This window comes from Somniosus microcephalus, unplaced genomic scaffold (assembly GCF_052327205.1).
Source record: "Somniosus microcephalus isolate GS21.2 unplaced genomic scaffold, FLI_Smic_1.0 unresolved_chr3, whole genome shotgun sequence".
Classification (NCBI taxonomy): Eukaryota; Metazoa; Chordata; class Chondrichthyes; order Squaliformes; family Somniosidae; genus Somniosus; species Somniosus microcephalus.
In genome coordinates, this window is record NW_028225181.1 from 45,068,126 (window position 1) to 45,085,424 (window position 17,299).

The window sequence follows — 17,299 nt, forward strand, 5'->3', positions numbered from 1 at the left end:
GACGGTCAAGCTCAGCCTCTACCTTTGGCTTCATGGCATAAGGCACAGGTCGTTGTTTAAAAAACCTTAGCGGTGCCTCCTTGTCTACATAAATCTTAGCTGGGGGGCCATTAAATGTGCCAAGTTCCTCCTTGAACACATTCTCATGTTCACTCAACACTTCTTGCAAAGTCAACTGGTTGCCCGCATCTATTTGATGTACTGCTCCCCAGTCTAATTTAAGTTCTTTTATCCAGCCCCGACCTAACAGGTTTGGTCCGGTACCCGATACTATAACTACAGGTAGCTGTTCCACTGTGACCCTGTGTTGCACAGTTACCTTAGCTGTACCTAATGTTGCTACTCGTTCACCTGTATATGTTTTAAGATGCAGGGAGCAAGGCATTAACTGTGGAACTTTTGCACGGTTCCACAATTTTGAGTACTCTGCCTTGTTCATTATGGTCACGCTGCACCCTGTATGCACTTCAAAGTTCACCTTAGAGTCATTTACTGTCAGTTGCAATGTGATAGGAGCCACTTTTGGAATGTTCTCTAACATGCTATACATTATGAACATGTCCTCTTCTTCCTCAGCTTCCCCGCTGATGTGGTGTGCTCCATGTTTTTTCACTTCTCTCCCTTGGTTTTGCTGTCCTCCCCCTTTTGGTTTGGATTCCTCCACAGGTGATTTCGCCCTGCAAGCTCGTTTTATGTGTCCTTGTTTCCCACACTTGTAGCACTTTTCCTCCAGAAACTGGCATTCACTCGCCAGGTGATCGCCCTTGCATCTATAACAGGCCTTCACATGCTCACGTTGTGGTTTCTGACGCATGTTCAACTTGTGCACAACAACCTGACCTGCAACTTGCGTAGCATTAGCCCTGTCTGAACCCTGTATTTCTTTTACATCTCGGTTCGCTGTCTCTATGGCTTGAGCAAGTTCCAATGCTTTTTCATAAGTAAGCCCAGTCTCGGATAATAATCTACGCTGCATTCGGTCATTCATAATTCCGCAAACTAGCCTATCTCGCAGCATTTCCTTCAGGTTGTTCCCATAATTGCAATCTTGTGCTAATTTATGCAACACCGCTACATAGTCCATTACGCTCTCTTCCTCTTCCCTGTTCCTTGAATTAAACTTGAACTGCTGTACAATCTCACTAGGCTTAGGGCTGAAATGTTCTTTTAGCAAAGCCACTAATTCAACAAATGATTTGTCTCCAGGCTTTTCAGGACTGAGCAGATTCTTCATCAAACTGTAGGTTTGGCTTCCCACTGAACTAAGCATAATGGCTTTCCTTTTTCCGGCATCATTTATTTCATTTGCTTCGAAAAAATAACCCAACACTTCACAGTATTCCTCCCAGGTTTGTGCCTGACAATCAAAAGCGGAAACCGTTCCTACCGTGGCAGCCATGCTCTCTTCCAACTGGTAGCTAACTGCAGCTCGTGATTTTGTTGTTTAAACATCCTGGCAGACTTCTCTTCTTTATCCAGGGTCCTGTTTTACCTCATCGCCAAATGTGATAAATCCATGTCGTGAGACAAGGACTCGAAGAGGCGATATCGTACAATTAGCATGAGTACTTTATTAACAAACAGAGTAACAAACATCATGCCTGCTTCCTGGCATTTCACCTTTGTTGACCTTGACAGGAAGAAAACCTCTGACCTTAACAGGAAGCAAACCTCTGATCTTAGCAGCAGCATTGGCTACAGCACCACCTGGTGGATAACCTTAATCATAACATCCCAGATTACTATATGATCGCTGTCCAGTGACCCCTGGGTTAGGGAGGGTGGTGAATCAGCCCGGGTTCCTGCTCCTGATCCCTGTCCAGTGACCCCTGGGTTAGGGAGGGGGTGAATCAGCCCAGGTTCCTGCTCCTGATCCCTGTCCAGTGACCCCTGGGTTAGAGAGAGGGTGAATCAGCCCGGGTTCCTGCTCCTGATCCCTGTCCAGTGACCCCTGGGTTAGGGAGGGGGTGAATCAGCCCGGGTTCCTGCTTCTGATCCCTGTCCAGTGACCCCTGGGTTAGGGAGGGGGTGAATCAGCCTGTGTTCCTGCTCCTGATTCCCGTCCAGTTCCCTCTCACCGCTTTCTCTGTTTGTGAACCAGGTGAGCAAAATGTGACAGTTCGAGCAGAATCCATTGCCTCGGAAACTCTGTGTGGGAATGAGGTGGTCACAGTTCCTGTGAAAGGAGCAGTGGACATCATCCGCAAACCACTACTAATCCAGGTCAGTGTGAACCTCCCAAACAGGACTGGGCAATCCATGTTCTCTATCTCACTTACCCTCTCACACTCTCTCTCTATCTCTGTCTCTCTCACTCACTCCCTCTCTCACACTTACTCTCACTCTCACACTCCTCGCTCTCTATCTCTCTCTCTCTCTCTCACTTTCTTTCTCACACTCACTCTCACTCTCTCTCTCTAACTGTCTCTCTCACACACCTCTCTCTCTATCTCTCTCTCTCTCACACTCACTCTCTCTCTCACTCTCTCTCACACTCCTCTCTCTCTCTCTGTCTCTCTCTCTCACTCTCTTCCTCACACTACTCTCTCTCTCTGCCTCTCTCTCATTCTCTCTCACCCTCCCCTGCTCACGCTTCTCTCTCTGTGTGTGTCTCTCTCTCTCTGTCTCTCTCTGTCTCTCCCCCTCTCTCTCTCCCTCTCCCTCCCCCTCTCTCCCTCCCTCTCTCTCCCTCTCTCTCCCTCTCTCTCTCTCTCCCTCTCTCTCACTCTCTCTCACACTCTCTCTCTCCCTCTCCCTCTCTCTCTCTCCCTCTCTCTCCCTCTCTCTCTCTCTCTCTCCCTCTCCTTCTCTCACTCTCACACTCTCACTCTGACTCACTTTGACTCTCATTCTCACTCTCTGTCTCACTCTCTCTGTCTCTCTCTCACTCTCTCTCTGTCTCTCTCTCTCTCGCTTTCTTTCTCACACTCACTCTCTCACTCTCTCTCTAACTGTCTCTCTCACACTCCTCTCTCTCTATCTCTCTCTCTCACACTCACTCTCTCTCTCACTCTCTCTCTCACTCCTCTCTCTCTCTGTCTCTCTCTCACTCTCTCTCTCACACTCCTCTCTCTCTCTCTCTCTCTGTCTCTCTCTCTGTCTCTCTCTCATTCTCTCTCACCTCCCCTTCTCACACTTCTCTCTCTGTGTGTCTCTCTCTCTCTGACTCTCAGTCTCTCCCCCTCTCTCTCTCCCTCTCTCTTTCTCCCTCTCTCTCCCCCTCTCTCTCTCTCTCTCTCCCTCTCTCACTCTCTCTCACACTCTCCCTCTCCCTCTCTCTCTCTCTCCCTCTCTCTCTGTCTCTCTCTCACTCTCTCTCTGTCTCACTCTCTGTCTCTCTCTCTCTCTGTCTCTCTCTCTCTCTCTGTCTCTTTCTTTCTCTGTCTGTCTCTCTCTTTCTCTGTCTGTCTCTCTCTATGTCTCTGTCTCTCTCTCTCTCTGTCTCTCTCTCTGTCTCTCTCTCTCTCTCTCTGTCTCTCTCTCTCTGTCTCTCTCTCTCTCTGTCTCTCTCTCTCTGTCTCTTTCTTTCTCTGTCTGTCTCTCTCTATGTCTCTCTCTCTCTCTCTCTCTCTCTCTCACTCTCTCTCAGATTCTCTCCTTCACTAACACACTCTCTCTCTCTGTTTTGCAGCCGGAGGGCACTGAGACTGAACTGACCCACAGCTCGTTTCTCTGTCCTAAAGGTACGGTTAATGTTTCCACACTCTGGGTGATGGGCAAGGCTGAAGTCCAGCTCCCAGTCTGTGCGTGAGTGGGTGGGGGGCAGGGAGCACAGGCGCTGTGGGGAGCGAGGAGCCTCGGTACAGCCTATCAGGACTGAGTACGGAATTGGCTAAGGGGCAGAAAGCAGGGAGGCACAGTGAACGGTTGTTTATCAGACTGAAGGAAAGTATACAATGTTCATAGAGTCATACAGCACAGAAGGAGGCCTTTCAGCCCATCGAGTCCGTGCCGGCTCTCTGTCGAGCAATCCAGTCAGTCCCATTCCCCCGCTCTATCCCCGTAGCCCTGCAAGTTTATTTCCCTCAAGTGCTTATCCAGTCTCCCCTTGAAAACATTGAGTATCTCCGCTTCCACCACTTCCATCGGCAGCGAGTTCCAGGTCCTCACCACTCTCTGCGTAAAAAAGTTTTTCCTCACATCCCCCCTGTATCTCTTGCCCAAAACCTTAAACCTGTGACCCTAGTCCTTGTACCATCAGCTAGTGGGAACAGCCTTTCCCCGACTAGCATATCCAAACCCGTCATAATCTTGTACACCTCTATCAAATCACCCCTCAACCTCCTTTGCTCTAATGAAAACAAATCCAGCTTCTCCAACCTGTCCTTGTAGCTAAGATCCCCCATCCCCGGAACCATTCTGGTAAATCTCCTCTGCACCCTCTCAAGGGACCTTCACATCCTTCCTGAAGTGTGGTGACCAGAACTGGACACAATACTCCAGTTGTGGCCTAACCAGCGCTTGATCAAGATGGTGTTCCCCAGGGGTCGGTGTTGGGACCACTGCTTTTTTTTGCTATATATTAATGACCTGGGTTTGGGTGTACAGAGCATCATTTCAGAGTTTGCAGACGAAATTGGGAAATGTATTGTGAGCTATGGGGGCGGTTTATGGTGGATGGACGGTATGTGGCCACCAGATGGAGACAAAGTCCCCCTCTCCTCTTTTGGTAGGGCCAAATAAATTGAACAAGTAAACTGTAACTAAACCTCTAAAAAATCTTTAAATAAACCTTAACAAATCAAATTAAAATTTGGTTGTCCAATCCAATTATGCACTCCAGTCCCCGCGGCGCCCACCGGTCACGGAAGTGCTCGAGCGCGCCGGCGGACACGGCGTGCTCCATCTCCAGGGCCACCCGGGCGCGAACATGGCCGCGGAAGAGAGGGAGGCACAAAGTCCCCCTCTCACTCCAATTCAGGTGAAGGCCACACCCACCTCCAACACACCTGAGGCAAATCTACCCATTAGCTCAGGAGTTCAAAAGGCAAACTAGTGCATCCCTTCAGGGCCAGTACCTGAGGAGAAGCCGAAGCCGCTGTTGAAAACCAGCTTGCAGCTGCCACAGAGAGGTCTACTATTGAACCCAGGTGGAATATTGTTTAGTTCTGAGAGCCTGCTATGATCCCTGGACCGGCTGAGAAAGATCCAGTGGTAAAGTAACCCTGGCTTATTGTTTTTTGGAGGAAATTGATTTAAGGACTGCCTTCCTAACCACCCGGGGCAGGTGATGGTTTTGTTCTTCATTTTATTTTTTGAATGTCGTATGTTTTTTGGATTTTGCCAGACGTGAACCTTTTTCCCCGTTTTCTAAAAATAAAACACAGCTAACTGCTGTATTTCATTTACCAATCATGTGACTGTGCTTGTGTCCTCCACCGCCCCCCCCCCACATCAACACACACTTCGGTCTAGGTGGTGGTTGATTAAATTATTTAAACAACAAGGAGGATAGTGCCAACTTCAGGAGGCCATAGACAGAGTGGTGAACTAGTCAGGCACGTGGAAGATGTAAATTAATGCAGAGTTGTGTGAAGTGATACAGTTTGGTAGGAAGAATGAGGAGAGGCAGTATATTCTCAATGATACAATTTTAAAGGGGGTGCAGGAACAGAGGGGCCTCGGGTGTATGTACGCAAGTGTTTGAAGGTGGCAGGACTAGTTGAGAAGGCTGTTAAAAACGCACATGGGATCCTTGGCTTTATTAATAGAGGAATAGGATACAAAAGCAAGGAAGTTATGCTAAACCTTTATATAACACTGGTTAGGACCCAGTTGTAGTATTGTCTTATAGAGTCAATGGGCTCAAATTTCATTGGGCCGTGGAGTCAGGATTGGAGGCATGTGGGGGGGGTTAAAATCCTGAAATTGGGGGGCACCAACCCAACCTGCCCCCAACCCGCCTCCATGCCAGTTTCAAAGGAGGCGGGTACCCGCCCCGCACTGGGACCCGCCTCCCCGAGGTGGGAAGTGGATTAGTGCCAATTAACTGCCAGTTAACAGGCAGTTTTTAGCCTAATCCCTATTTATAGCCCTGAAGTTTGTTTGGTCTGTGTAAAGTGTTTAAATAAGTTTTACTTACCTTTTCTTACTAATGCAGCCTTCCTTCCTTCAGGTCTCGGGAGTCCCTCATCTCACCGGCACAGAAAGCAGAATGGCCGCGATCTGTCAAAATCTGCAGCCTCTGATTTCTGTTCTGGAGAGATCTCTAAATCATCCTGAGAGGAAGGAATTAACTTGGAGTACAGATTGTCAGTGTTTAAACGTTGATATTTCATCTGTCAAAAGCTCTTGACAGATGAAATGTCAATCTGTGACATCACCTGTTGTCGGGTGGCCCTTAATTGGCCTGCTGAGCTCGCTGGGCGGGCTCAACAAGGTCAATCAAGTCAAAATCGCGTGGGTTGGCTACAACTCGATAGAGGCGGGAGTGGGAGTCCCGCCTCCTACTCACCTCCATTGGTAAAATCCAGCCCATAGAGTTATACAGCACAGAAAGAGGCCCTTCGGCCCATCGTGTCTGCACTGGCCATCAAGCCCTGTCTATTCTAATCCCATTTTCCAGCACTTGGTCCGTAGCCTTGTATGCTATGGCGTTTCAAGTGCTCATCCAAATGCTTCTTGAATGATATGAGGATTCCTGCCTCTGCCACCCTTTCAGGCAGTGAGTTCCAGATTCCAACCACCCTCTGGGTGAAAAAGTTTTTCCTCAAATCCCCTCTAAACCTCCTGCCCCTTACCTTGAAACTATGTCCCCTGGTTATTGACCCTTCTACAAAGGGGAAAAGTTCCTTTCTATCTACCCTATCTACGCCCCTCATAATTTTGTACACCTCAATCAGGTCCCCCCTCAGCCTTCTCTGCTCTAAGGAAAACAACCCCAGCCTGTCCAGTCTCTCTTCATAGCTGAAGTGCTCCAGCCCAGGTAACATGCTGGTGAATCTCCTCTGCACCCTCTCTAATGCAGTCACATCCTCCTTATAGTGTGGCGACCAGAACTGCACACAGTATTCCAGCTGTGGCCTAACCAGCATTTTGTACAGCTCCATCATAACCTCCCTGCTCTTGCCTTCATTAGCTGAGGCATAGAATATAAGTATCCCATATGCCTTTTTAACCACCTTATCTACCTGTCCTGCTGCCTTCAGGGATCTATGTACATGCACACCAAGGTCCCTTTGATCCTCTGTCCTTCCTAGAGTCCTACCATTCATTGTGTATTCCCTTGCTTTGTTAGTCTTCCCAAAATGTATTACCTCACACTTTTCAAGGTTAAATTCCATTTGCCACTGTTCCGCCCATCTGACCAACCCATCTATATCGTCCTGTAGCCTGAGGCTTCCTTCCTCGCTATTTACCACTCCACCAATTTTCGTGTCATCTGCGAACTTACTGATCATACCTCCTACATTCATATCTAAATCATTAATGTACACTACAAACAGCAAAGGACCCAGCACCGATCCCTGCGGTACACCACAAAAACAACCTTCGACCATCACCCTCTGCCTCCTGCCACTTAGCCAATTTTGGATCCAATGTGCCAAATTGCCCTGGATCCCATGGGCTCTTACCTTCTTGACCAGTCTCCCATGCGGGACTTTGTCAAAAGCCTTACTGAAGTCCATGTAGACCACATCAACTGCACTACCCTCATCCACACACCTAGTCACCCCCTCGAAAAATTCAATCAAATTGGTCAGACATGATCTTCCCCTGATAAAGCCATGCTGACTATCCCTGATTAATCCTTGCCTCTCTAAGTGGAGTCTAATTCTGTCCCTCAGAATTTTTTCCAATAATTTATTTTCTTTAGGAAGGATGTCTAGGCCCTGGGATGGCACCAGAGATGAGGGACTTCAGTTACATGGATAGACTGGAGAAGCTGGGGCTGTTCTCCTTAGAGCGGAGAAGGTTAAGAGGAGATTTGATAGAGGTGTTCAGAATCATGAAGGGTTTTGATAGGGCCTTGGCAGCTGAAGGCAAGGCCACCAATAGTTGAGCATTGAGAATCAGCGATGCTCAAGAGGCCAGAACTGGAGGAACGCAGATATCTCCAAGGGTTGTAGGAGCTGAAGGAGATTACAGACTTCGGGAGGGGGCGAGGCCATGGAGGGAATTGGAAAAAAAAGGATGAGAATTTTTTAATCGAGGCGTTGCTTAACCAGGAGCCAATGTAGGTCAGTGAGCACAGGGGTAATGGGTCAACGAGACTTGGTGCGAGTTAGAACATGGGCAGCCGAGATGTGGGCAACCTCAAGTTTACGAAAAGTAGAGCGTGGGAGGCTGGCAGGAGTGCATTGGAATAGTCAAGACTAGCGGTAACAAGGAGAGACAGACAGACAGACAGACAGACAGAGAGAGAAAGAGAGAGAGAGAGAGAGAGAGACAGACCGATGGATACATGAGAGACAGAGAGCGAGAAACAGAGAGAGAGAGAGAGAGAGAGACGTATATATAGAGAGATAGAGATAGAGACAGACAGAGAGAGAGAGAAACAGAGAGAGAGAGACAGACCGATGGATACATGAGAGACAGAGAGAGCGAGAGAAACAGAGAGAGAGAGAGAGAGAGAGAGACGTGTGTATATATATATATACTAGCTAAAGTGCCCGGCGGTGCCGAGGCTTTTTCGAGGGAATGTTGTTGTTGGAAGAGAGAGAGAGAGAGCGACTGGGGGGGAAGAGAGAGAGCGACTGGGGGGGAAGAGAGAGAGAGTGACTGGGGGGAGGGAGGGGTGGAGGGGAGGGCGGGGAAGGGAGGGCGGGGGGAGGGGAGGGGGGAGGGCGGGGGGGAGGGGGAGGGTGGGGGGGGAAGGGAGGGGGAAGGGAGGGAGCGGTGGAAGGGGGGGAAGGGAGGGGGAGGGGGGAGGGGGGGGAAAGGGGGCGGAAGGGAGGGCGGGGGGGGAGGGGGTGCAAGGGAGGGCGGGGGGGAAGGGGAGGGAGGGCGGGGGGGAAGGGGAGGGAGGGCGGGCGGGTGGCCCACCCGAGGGTCGCGCCCTCCCCCCGAGGGTCGCGCGCACCCCCCCCGAGGGTCGCGGCCCCCCCCCTCAAGGGTCGCGGCCCCCCCCCGAGGGTCGCGGCCCCCCCCAGGTGAAGACCGCCGATTGCGCGCGCAGCAGGAGCTGAGACACGGCGTCTCTCTCTGGCTCGGCCGGCGGGCCCGGTTGCCAGGGTAACCGTGATGCTGACCAAGCCCCGCCCCCCGGCCGAGCCAGAGAGAGAGACGCCGCGTCTCAGCTGCTCCTGCTGCGCGCACGCCCGCCCGAGGGTCGCACCCCCCCCGAGGGTCGCGCCCCCCCGAGGGTTGTGCCACCCCCCCGAGGGTCGCTGCCCCCCCCCGAGGTGAAGACCGCCGATTGCGGCTGTGCGAGACGGCCGGCGGGGCCGGTTGCCAGGGTAACCGTCGACGCTCAGCAATCCCCGCCCCCCGGCCGAGCCAGAGAGAGATGCCGCGTCTCAGCTCCTGCTGCGCGCGCACCCTAGCGGCGCTGGGCTGAGGCTCAGCCCTCCAGCCTTCGAGTGGGGCTGGGAGGTGCCTAGCTCGGGCGTGGGTGCGGAGGAAACGCCGAGGCTTCTAGGCCTACCTGGAAAAACGGGGAAAGGTAGGAAAATTAATGAGATTAGATAAGTTAATTACTTTCTAAATCATTTTTTTTTAAAACAATATGTGCTTTAAAAGCAACGTTTTTTTTTAAGACGCAGAAAGCGGGAAAAAGAAAGGAAAAGTTTGGAATCAAGATGGCGGTGACTCACCTCGGTTCAGAAGGATAAGGCCCGGCCACACACGCACTGATTGGCCCGGCGGCACACGCCAGCAACCCGGCGTACGATTGGTCGAGCTCGAGGTCACTCTGTCGCTAATGAGCGGATAATGAGATGCTAATGAGCGGAACGTTGAAGGTTTTTGGGATACCGCGGGCGGGATTTTAGCCCGGCTGAAACGTAAATACGCTTAAAACCGTCTCGGAAGCGTAAGCTTTCTTTGGAGGTAACGTGCGCGTAGGTACGCCCTTTAACTTTCGAGCGCATAGCCCGACAGACGCACAGGCGATGACAGACAGACAGACAGACAGACAGAATGACACAATGACAGACAGACAGATGTACCGATTTATATATATAGATATAAACTAGCTGAAGTGCCCGGCGGTGCCGAGGCTTTTTTGAGGGCATGTTGTTGTTGGAAGAGAGAGAGAGAGCGACTGGGGGGAAGAGAGAGAGCGACTGGGGGGTAGAGAGAGAGCGACTGGGAGGAAGAGAGAGAGCGACTGGGGGGGGAGGGGGAGGGGGGAGGTGAGTGGGGAAGGGGGAGGCCGGGGGGGAGGGCAGGGGGGAGGGCGAGGAGGGGGGAGGGCGGGGGGGAGGGAGGGGGAGAAGGGAGGGCAGGGGGGAAGGGAGGGGGGAAGGGAGGGCGGGGGGAAGGGGAGTGGGGGAAGGGAGGGCGGGGGGGAGGGGAGGGGGAAGGGAGGGAAGGGAGGGGGAGGGCAGGGGGAAAAGGGGGAGGAAGGGAGGGCAGGGGGGCGGGGGGGAAGGGAGGGGGTGGAGGGGGGGAAGGGAGGGCGGGGGGTGGGTGGAGGGAGGGCGGGGGGCCCCCCGAGGGTCGCGGCCCCCCCGAGGGTCGCGCGCCCCCCCCGAGGATCGCGCCCCCCCCCCGAGGTCGCGCCCGCCCCCCCCCGAGGGTCGGGCCCCCCCCCGAGGTGAAGACCGCCGATTGCGCACGCAGCAGGTGCTGAGACGCGGCGTCTCTCTCTGGCTCGACCGGCAGGCCCGGTTGCCAGGGTAACCGTGATGCTGACCAAGCCCCGCCCCCCGGCCGAGCCAGAGAGAGAGACGCCGCGTCTCAGCTGCTCCTGTTGAGCGCGCGGCCCCCCCCGAGAGTCGCGGCCCCCCCTGAGGGTCGCGACCCCCACCCCCGAGGGTCGCGGCCCCCCCCGAGGTGAAGACCGCCGATTGTGCTGTGCGAGACTGCCGGCGGGGCCGGTTGCCAGGGTAACGCTGGACGCTCAGCAAGCCCCGCCCCCCGGCCGAGCCAGAGAGAGATGCCGCGTCTCAGCTCCTGCTGCGCGCGCACCCTAGTAGCGCTGGGCTGAGGCTCGGCCCTCCAGCCTTCGAGTGGGCCGGGAGGTGCCTAGCTCGGGCGTGGGTGCGGAGGAGCTGCCGAGGCTTCTAGGCCTACCTGGAAAAATGGGGAAAGGTGGGAAGATTAATGAGGTTAGATAAGTTAATTACTTTCTAAATCATTTTTTTTTTTAAAAATATGTATTTTAAAAGCAACGTTTTTTTTAAAGACGCAGAAAGCGGGAAAAAGAAAGGAAAAGTTTGGAATCAAGATGGCGGCGACTCACCTCGGTTCAGAACGATAAGGCCCGGCCACACACGCACCAATTGGCCCGGCGGCACACGCCAGCATCCCGGCGTACGATTGGTCGAGCTCGAGGTCACTCTGTCGCTAATGAGCGGATAATGAGATGCTAATGAGCGGAATGTTGAAGGTTTTTTCGGATACCGCGGGCGCGATTTTAGCCCGGCCGAAACGTAAATATGCTTAAAACCGTCTCGGAAGCATAAGCTTTCTTTGGAGGTAACGCGCGCGTAGGTACGCCCTGTAACTTTCGAGCGCATAGCCCGACAGACGCACAGGCGATGACAGACAGAATGACAGACAGAAGTACCGATTTATATATAAATATTATATATATATAGATAGAGACAGGGAGAGAGAGGAGAGAGTTAAGAGTTTGGAGTCATGAGGTCAGATATTGTCCTTGTTCAATCTCTGAAGGGGGGGAGATGGTGAGTGAGGAGGACGGGGGGCGATCGGGGGATTCTCCCACTCGGGGGAGGGGATCGAGCTGTGGGATCATTGCTCCAGGAGAGACGTTGGAACCGGCATTGTAAATGGAGTCAAAGGGATAAGGGGTAATTGGAATGGATTGGTGCAGGGGGGTGGGGGCAGGAGATGGAGACAGAGTGGGTCACCTGAGACCAACGTTGCCCAATGATGTCTCTTGTGTGTGACCTCGAGCTCTGCTCCATTCCAGGCAAAATCATCAGCGAGAAGATTCACCTCCAGGTCCCGGAAGATGTGGTTGAAGGCTCGAGCAGGGCTTACATCACCGTGCTGGGTAAGCAGCCAACCTCCCAGGTACCGAGCCCCACACATACAGAGCAGGAAGATCCTGGGCTCCATCCCTGGCTTTGGGCTGAGTTTGCTGATCTCAGCCGGTGTGGTACTGAGCCCCACACACAGAGCAGGAAAACCCCAGGCTGTATCCCCGGCCTGTGCTGAGGGAATTATTTCACCCGAGATTGGCATTGAGTTTGTTTTTTGGATCGAGGTTGGGTTTCGGGATTGAGATTGGGGTTTGGGGATTGAGATTGGGGTTTGGGGATTGAGATTGGGGTTTGGGGATTGAGATTGGGGTTTGGGGATTAAGATTGGGGTTTGGGGATTAAGATTGGGGTTTGGGGATTGAGATTGGGGTTTGGGGATTAAGATTGGGGTTTGGGGATTGAGATTGGGGTTTGGGGATTGAGATTGGGGTTTGGGGATTGAGATTGGGGTTTGGGGATTGAGATTGGGGTTTGGGGATTGAGATTGGGGTTTGGGGATTGAGATTGGGGTTTGGGGATTGAGATTGGGGTTTGGGGATTGAGATTGGGGTTTGGGGATTGAGATTGGGGTTTGGGGATTGAGATTGGGGTTTGGGGATTGAGATTGGGGTTTTGGGGTTGAGATTGGGGTTTGGGGATTAAGATTGGGGTTTGGGGATTAAGATTGGGGTTTGGGGATTAAGATTGGGGTTTGGGGATTAAGATTGGGGTTTGGGGATTAAGATTGGGGTTTGGGGATTAAGATTGGGGTTTGGGGATTAAGATTGGGGTTTGGGGATTAAGATTGGGGTTTGGGGATTAAGATTGGGGTTTGGGGATTAAGATTGGGGTTTGGGGATTAAGATTGGGGTTTGGGGATTGAGATTGGGGTTTGGGGATTGAGATTGGGGTTTGGGGATTGAGATTGGGGTTTTGGGATTGAGATTGGGGTTTGGGGATTGAGATTGGGGTTTGGGGATTGAGATTGGGGTTTGGGGATTGAGATTGGGGTTTGGGGATTGAGATTGGGGATTGAGATTGGGGTTTGGGGATTGAGATTTGTGATTGGGGTTTGGGGATTGAGATTGGGGTTTGGGGATTGAGATTTGTGATTGGGGTTTGGGGATTGAGATTTGAGATTGGGGTTTGGGGATTGAGATTGGGGTTTGGGGATTGAGATTGGGGTTTGGGGATTGAGATTGGGGTTTGGGGATTGAGATTGGGGTTTGGGGATTGAGATTGGGGTTTGGGGATTGAGATTGGGGATTGGGAATTGAGATTGGGGTTTGGGGAATGCGATTGGGGTTTGGGGATTGAGATTGGGGTTTGGGGAAAGAAATTGGGGTTTGGGGATTGAGATTGGGGTTTGGGATTGAATTGGGATTGGGAATTCGAGATTGGGGTTTGGGGAATGCGAATTGGGGTTTGGGAGATTGGTTGATTGGCGATTGAGATTGGGTTATGGGATTTAGATTTGGATTGAGATTGGGGTTTGGGGATTGAGATTGGGGTTTCGGGATTGAGATTGGGGTTTTGGGATTGAGATTGGGGTTTGGGGATTGAGATTGGGGTTTGGGGATTGAGATTGGGGTTTGGGGATTGAGATTGGGGTTTTGGGATTGAGATTGGGGTTTGGGGATTGAGATTGGGGTTTGGGGATTGAGATTGGGGTTTGGGGATTGAGATTGGGGTTTGGGGATTGAGATTGGGGATTGAGATTGGGGTTTGGGGATTGAGATTTGTGATTGGGGTTTGGGGATTGAGATTTGAGATTGGGGTTTGGGGATTGAGATTGGGGTTTGGGGATTGAGATTGGGGTTTGGGGATTGAGATTGGGGTTTGGGGATTGAGATTGGGGTTTGGGGATTGAGATTGGGCTTTGGGGATTGAGATTGGGCTTTGGGGATTGAGATTGGGGTTTGGGGATTGAGATTGGGGTTTGGGGATTGAGATTGGGGATTGGGGATTGGGGTATTGGGATTGGGGTTTGGGGACTGAGATTGGGGTTTGGGGACTGAGATTGGGGGTTTGGGGTCGAGATTGGGATGTGATTTGGGGCTTTGGGTTCGAGATTGCTGTTTGATTTGGGGAGTTTTGAACTGTATCAGTCCTCACTGTCGATCAGCGAGCAATCATGATTTAACTCCTTTTGTTGATGTCCTCTCCCACTGTCCTATCTCCAGGGGATATTATGGGTTCTGCGATGGAGAATCTCGATGGTTTGCTGAGACTACCCACTGGGTGTGGGGAGCAGAACATGGTGAATTTCGCCCCGAATATTTACATACAGAGATACCTGCAACAAACCAATCAGCTGACCAGTGAAATCCAGTCCAAGGCAACCGGCTTCCTGCAGACAGGTGCAGCTCCCTTACAAATCCCCCTTCTCCAATTCACTCCCACTTCTCAGTACCGAGACTCTGTACGGGTTTCATGTGGGCATGGCTCTCCTCCATGGCCTCACCCTCTGGGAGCTGAAGTCAAATCCCATCCCCAGGATAGAGGGGGTGAAGGACTCCTCCCTCTGATGGGGCACTGGGTGGGACAGTGTGTCAGACACAGTGAGTGTGTGTGTGTGTGTGTGTGTGTGTGTGTATGTCTTAGTGTGTTTATGTGTCTCAGAGTGTGTGTATGAGAGTGTATCACAGTGTGTGTCTTGGTGTGCTTTTCTGTATGAGTGCGTGTTTGCATGGATGTAGGTATGAGAGTGTGTGTAACACAGTCTGTCTCTCTGTGACTTTCAGTATTTGTGTGTGCGTGTAACACTGTGTGAGGGTGTGTGTGTGTGAGAGTGTGCTTTGAGTGTGTGTGTGTGTAACACTGTGTATGAGTGTAGTTGTCTAAGTGAGAGTGTGTGTGTGTGTGAGTGTGTTTGAGAGTGTGTGTGTGCATATGTGTGTGTGTCTGTGTGAGAGTGTGTGTTTGAGTGTGTGAGTGTGTGTATGAGAGAGTATTCTGCCCTTGCAGTGCGTTCCTATGCAGAGCTAGACAGGTAGCTAACAACTTGATATCTTCCCATAAAAATCACAAGGCTTGACTTTTCTTGTAAACTTTACTGAAAGATTCTTATTGTGAAACTGAAATACAACACAGAAATGGAAGCAGACATTTGGACACAAGCACATAACTGATATGCATACACAAATGTAGGTACGCCTGAGCAACACAGTACATTTGGCATGTAACTTACCAAACACGTGGAAACACAGTTTACTGTGAATATACATTTAGCAAACTGGAAGGCATTCTCTTTAAATTAGCCCTGTACATAGTGCATCAAAATACAGCTACTAGTTAACCAGCTAGACAGAGAGCGAGCACTTCACGGCTAGCTGTGTAGGTTTGCTTACAGAGAAAGGTTACAAAACTAAACATTTTCTGCAAAATATAGTGTACACTAATCATCTATAACATTCTCAAGTACTTACAGACAAATAGTGTCCAAGGCTGAAGCGTGACAACAATTAAACTTCGCAGACCATGTGTGGCTACAGGTCTGTGATATACAGTAGTTTACTTTACTGCACTTACTATGCTTTACTACACTTTACTGCGCTTTTACTGCAGTTGCTAGGTACCAAATATCCAGTAGGTGGCGGCACACAATGGGAATCGACCCAAATTACTCAAACCCCTGAATTAACTGGAAAGCTAACATAAATTCCTAAAGAAAGGCAGCACACTCCCCGCTTGGTACAATCCCATTGTACCACTACAGATACAAAATAAACCTAAAGAAATTGTCCTTTGGCTGCAAACATACTGAGAATCCTTTCTCTAGGTTTCTTCAGAAAGGAGGACTATGATCTCTGAGACTGGCCTCAGAAACACTTTGACAGTACCCTCCTTGACAATCTTCACCTCCACCTTGCGGACCCTCTTGTCCCTGCTCGGCAGAGTTTTGACAACCAGTCTCACTGGCCATTCATTTCTGAGGGCTTGGCTGTCTTTCAGCAAGACAACATCTCCCACTTTGACATTTGGCTTGTCTTCTGTCCATTTCCTACGGCTCTGTAGGGTGGACAAATACTCTCCTCTCCATCTCTTCCAAAAAGTGTCTGCAAGACACTGGACTTGCTTCCACTGCTTCCCGTGCAGCTCAGCCATGTCGAAGTTTCCAGAGGGGGCTGAAATAGCACTCATCTTTTGAGTCAGGAGCATCGCTGGGGTGAGGACTGCAGGCATGTCTGGGTCGGTGGACACCGACACCAGGGTTCTCCTGAGTGAGCAGAGGCGCTTCATAGTTTGTTCCCTGTTACTCGGAAGACGGCGTCTAGGAGAGTGAAATGGTAAGGGTGCCACCCAGCTGTGTCCATCGTCCTGGTAAACCTCCTCATCCATGATGGTTAGGAAAGCTTTGTCGTCCATGGATAGTGCTGGCTTGTCATCATCCTTGGACCTTTCCAACACTGAGCATCCTAGGCTGTCTGTGCTCACAGTGAGGCCTGCCTCTTCCTCACAGGCAGAGGAGGTTGACCTATGATGCTGCATCATGTCATCGTAGTCTTCCTTTACCTGGATCCTGTTTGGGCATGGGCTGAGACAGGGTTTGCGACCATTGTGCAACACGTTTGCTTTATAGACGTTGACATCCGCTGGTTTGCGGACTGTTCCCAGGCAAACTCCACCCACGAGGACCCATCCCAGGTCAAGCCGCTGCACATAAGGAGCATTGTGGGGCCCGTTGATTTGCTCATGCACCTTGTGCACCCTTAAGATGTCTCTTCCCAGGAGCAGGAGGATTGGAGCATCCGGGTCCACAGCTGGAATCTTGTTGGCAACTGGCTGTAGGTGGGGCTGATGGCATGCGACCTCTGGGGAGGGAATTTCCATCCTATCATCTGGCATCATGTCACACTCAATTAAGGTGGGGAGGGGAAGCTGTAGTTTCCCATCCATGGACTCGATCATGAAGTTGCCAACTCTCCTACCTGTAGTCTCTGTTGTCCCTGAACAGGTTTTTAGCGTGTACGGAGCTGTGCTGGCCTTGACTTCAAAGAGATTGAAGAATTCTGTCTTCACTAGAGACTTGTTACATCAATAGGCTTGCCTCTAAAGCTTCGACACTTTGAGTGGGTGGGGCTTCTTGTGTATTGGACACTGACGATCTGGGTCATCCACTTTATTCCCAGCAGAACTGGATTGGTTGACTGAGGGTTTGGCTGGAACATCTGTTTTGTGCACGCTCACAGAGGCTTTGTTGC

General features: G+C 51.3%; 1 protein-coding gene across 1 annotated transcript in view; it reads left to right on the top strand.

Annotated features, from left to right (window-relative positions):
- Window positions 1-17,299, top strand: part of LOC147091393 (alpha-2-macroglobulin-like) — a 1,124,424-nt gene that overhangs the window by 806,888 nt on the left and 300,237 nt on the right. Inside the window, exons 21-24 of the mRNA XM_085976756.1 lie at window positions 2,102-2,223; window positions 3,632-3,683; window positions 12,044-12,127; window positions 14,279-14,455. Of these exons, the coding sequence (XP_085832882.1) occupies window positions 2,102-2,223; window positions 3,632-3,683; window positions 12,044-12,127; window positions 14,279-14,455 (435 nt within the window). The remainder of the gene's footprint in view (window positions 1-2,101; window positions 2,224-3,631; window positions 3,684-12,043; window positions 12,128-14,278; window positions 14,456-17,299) is intronic.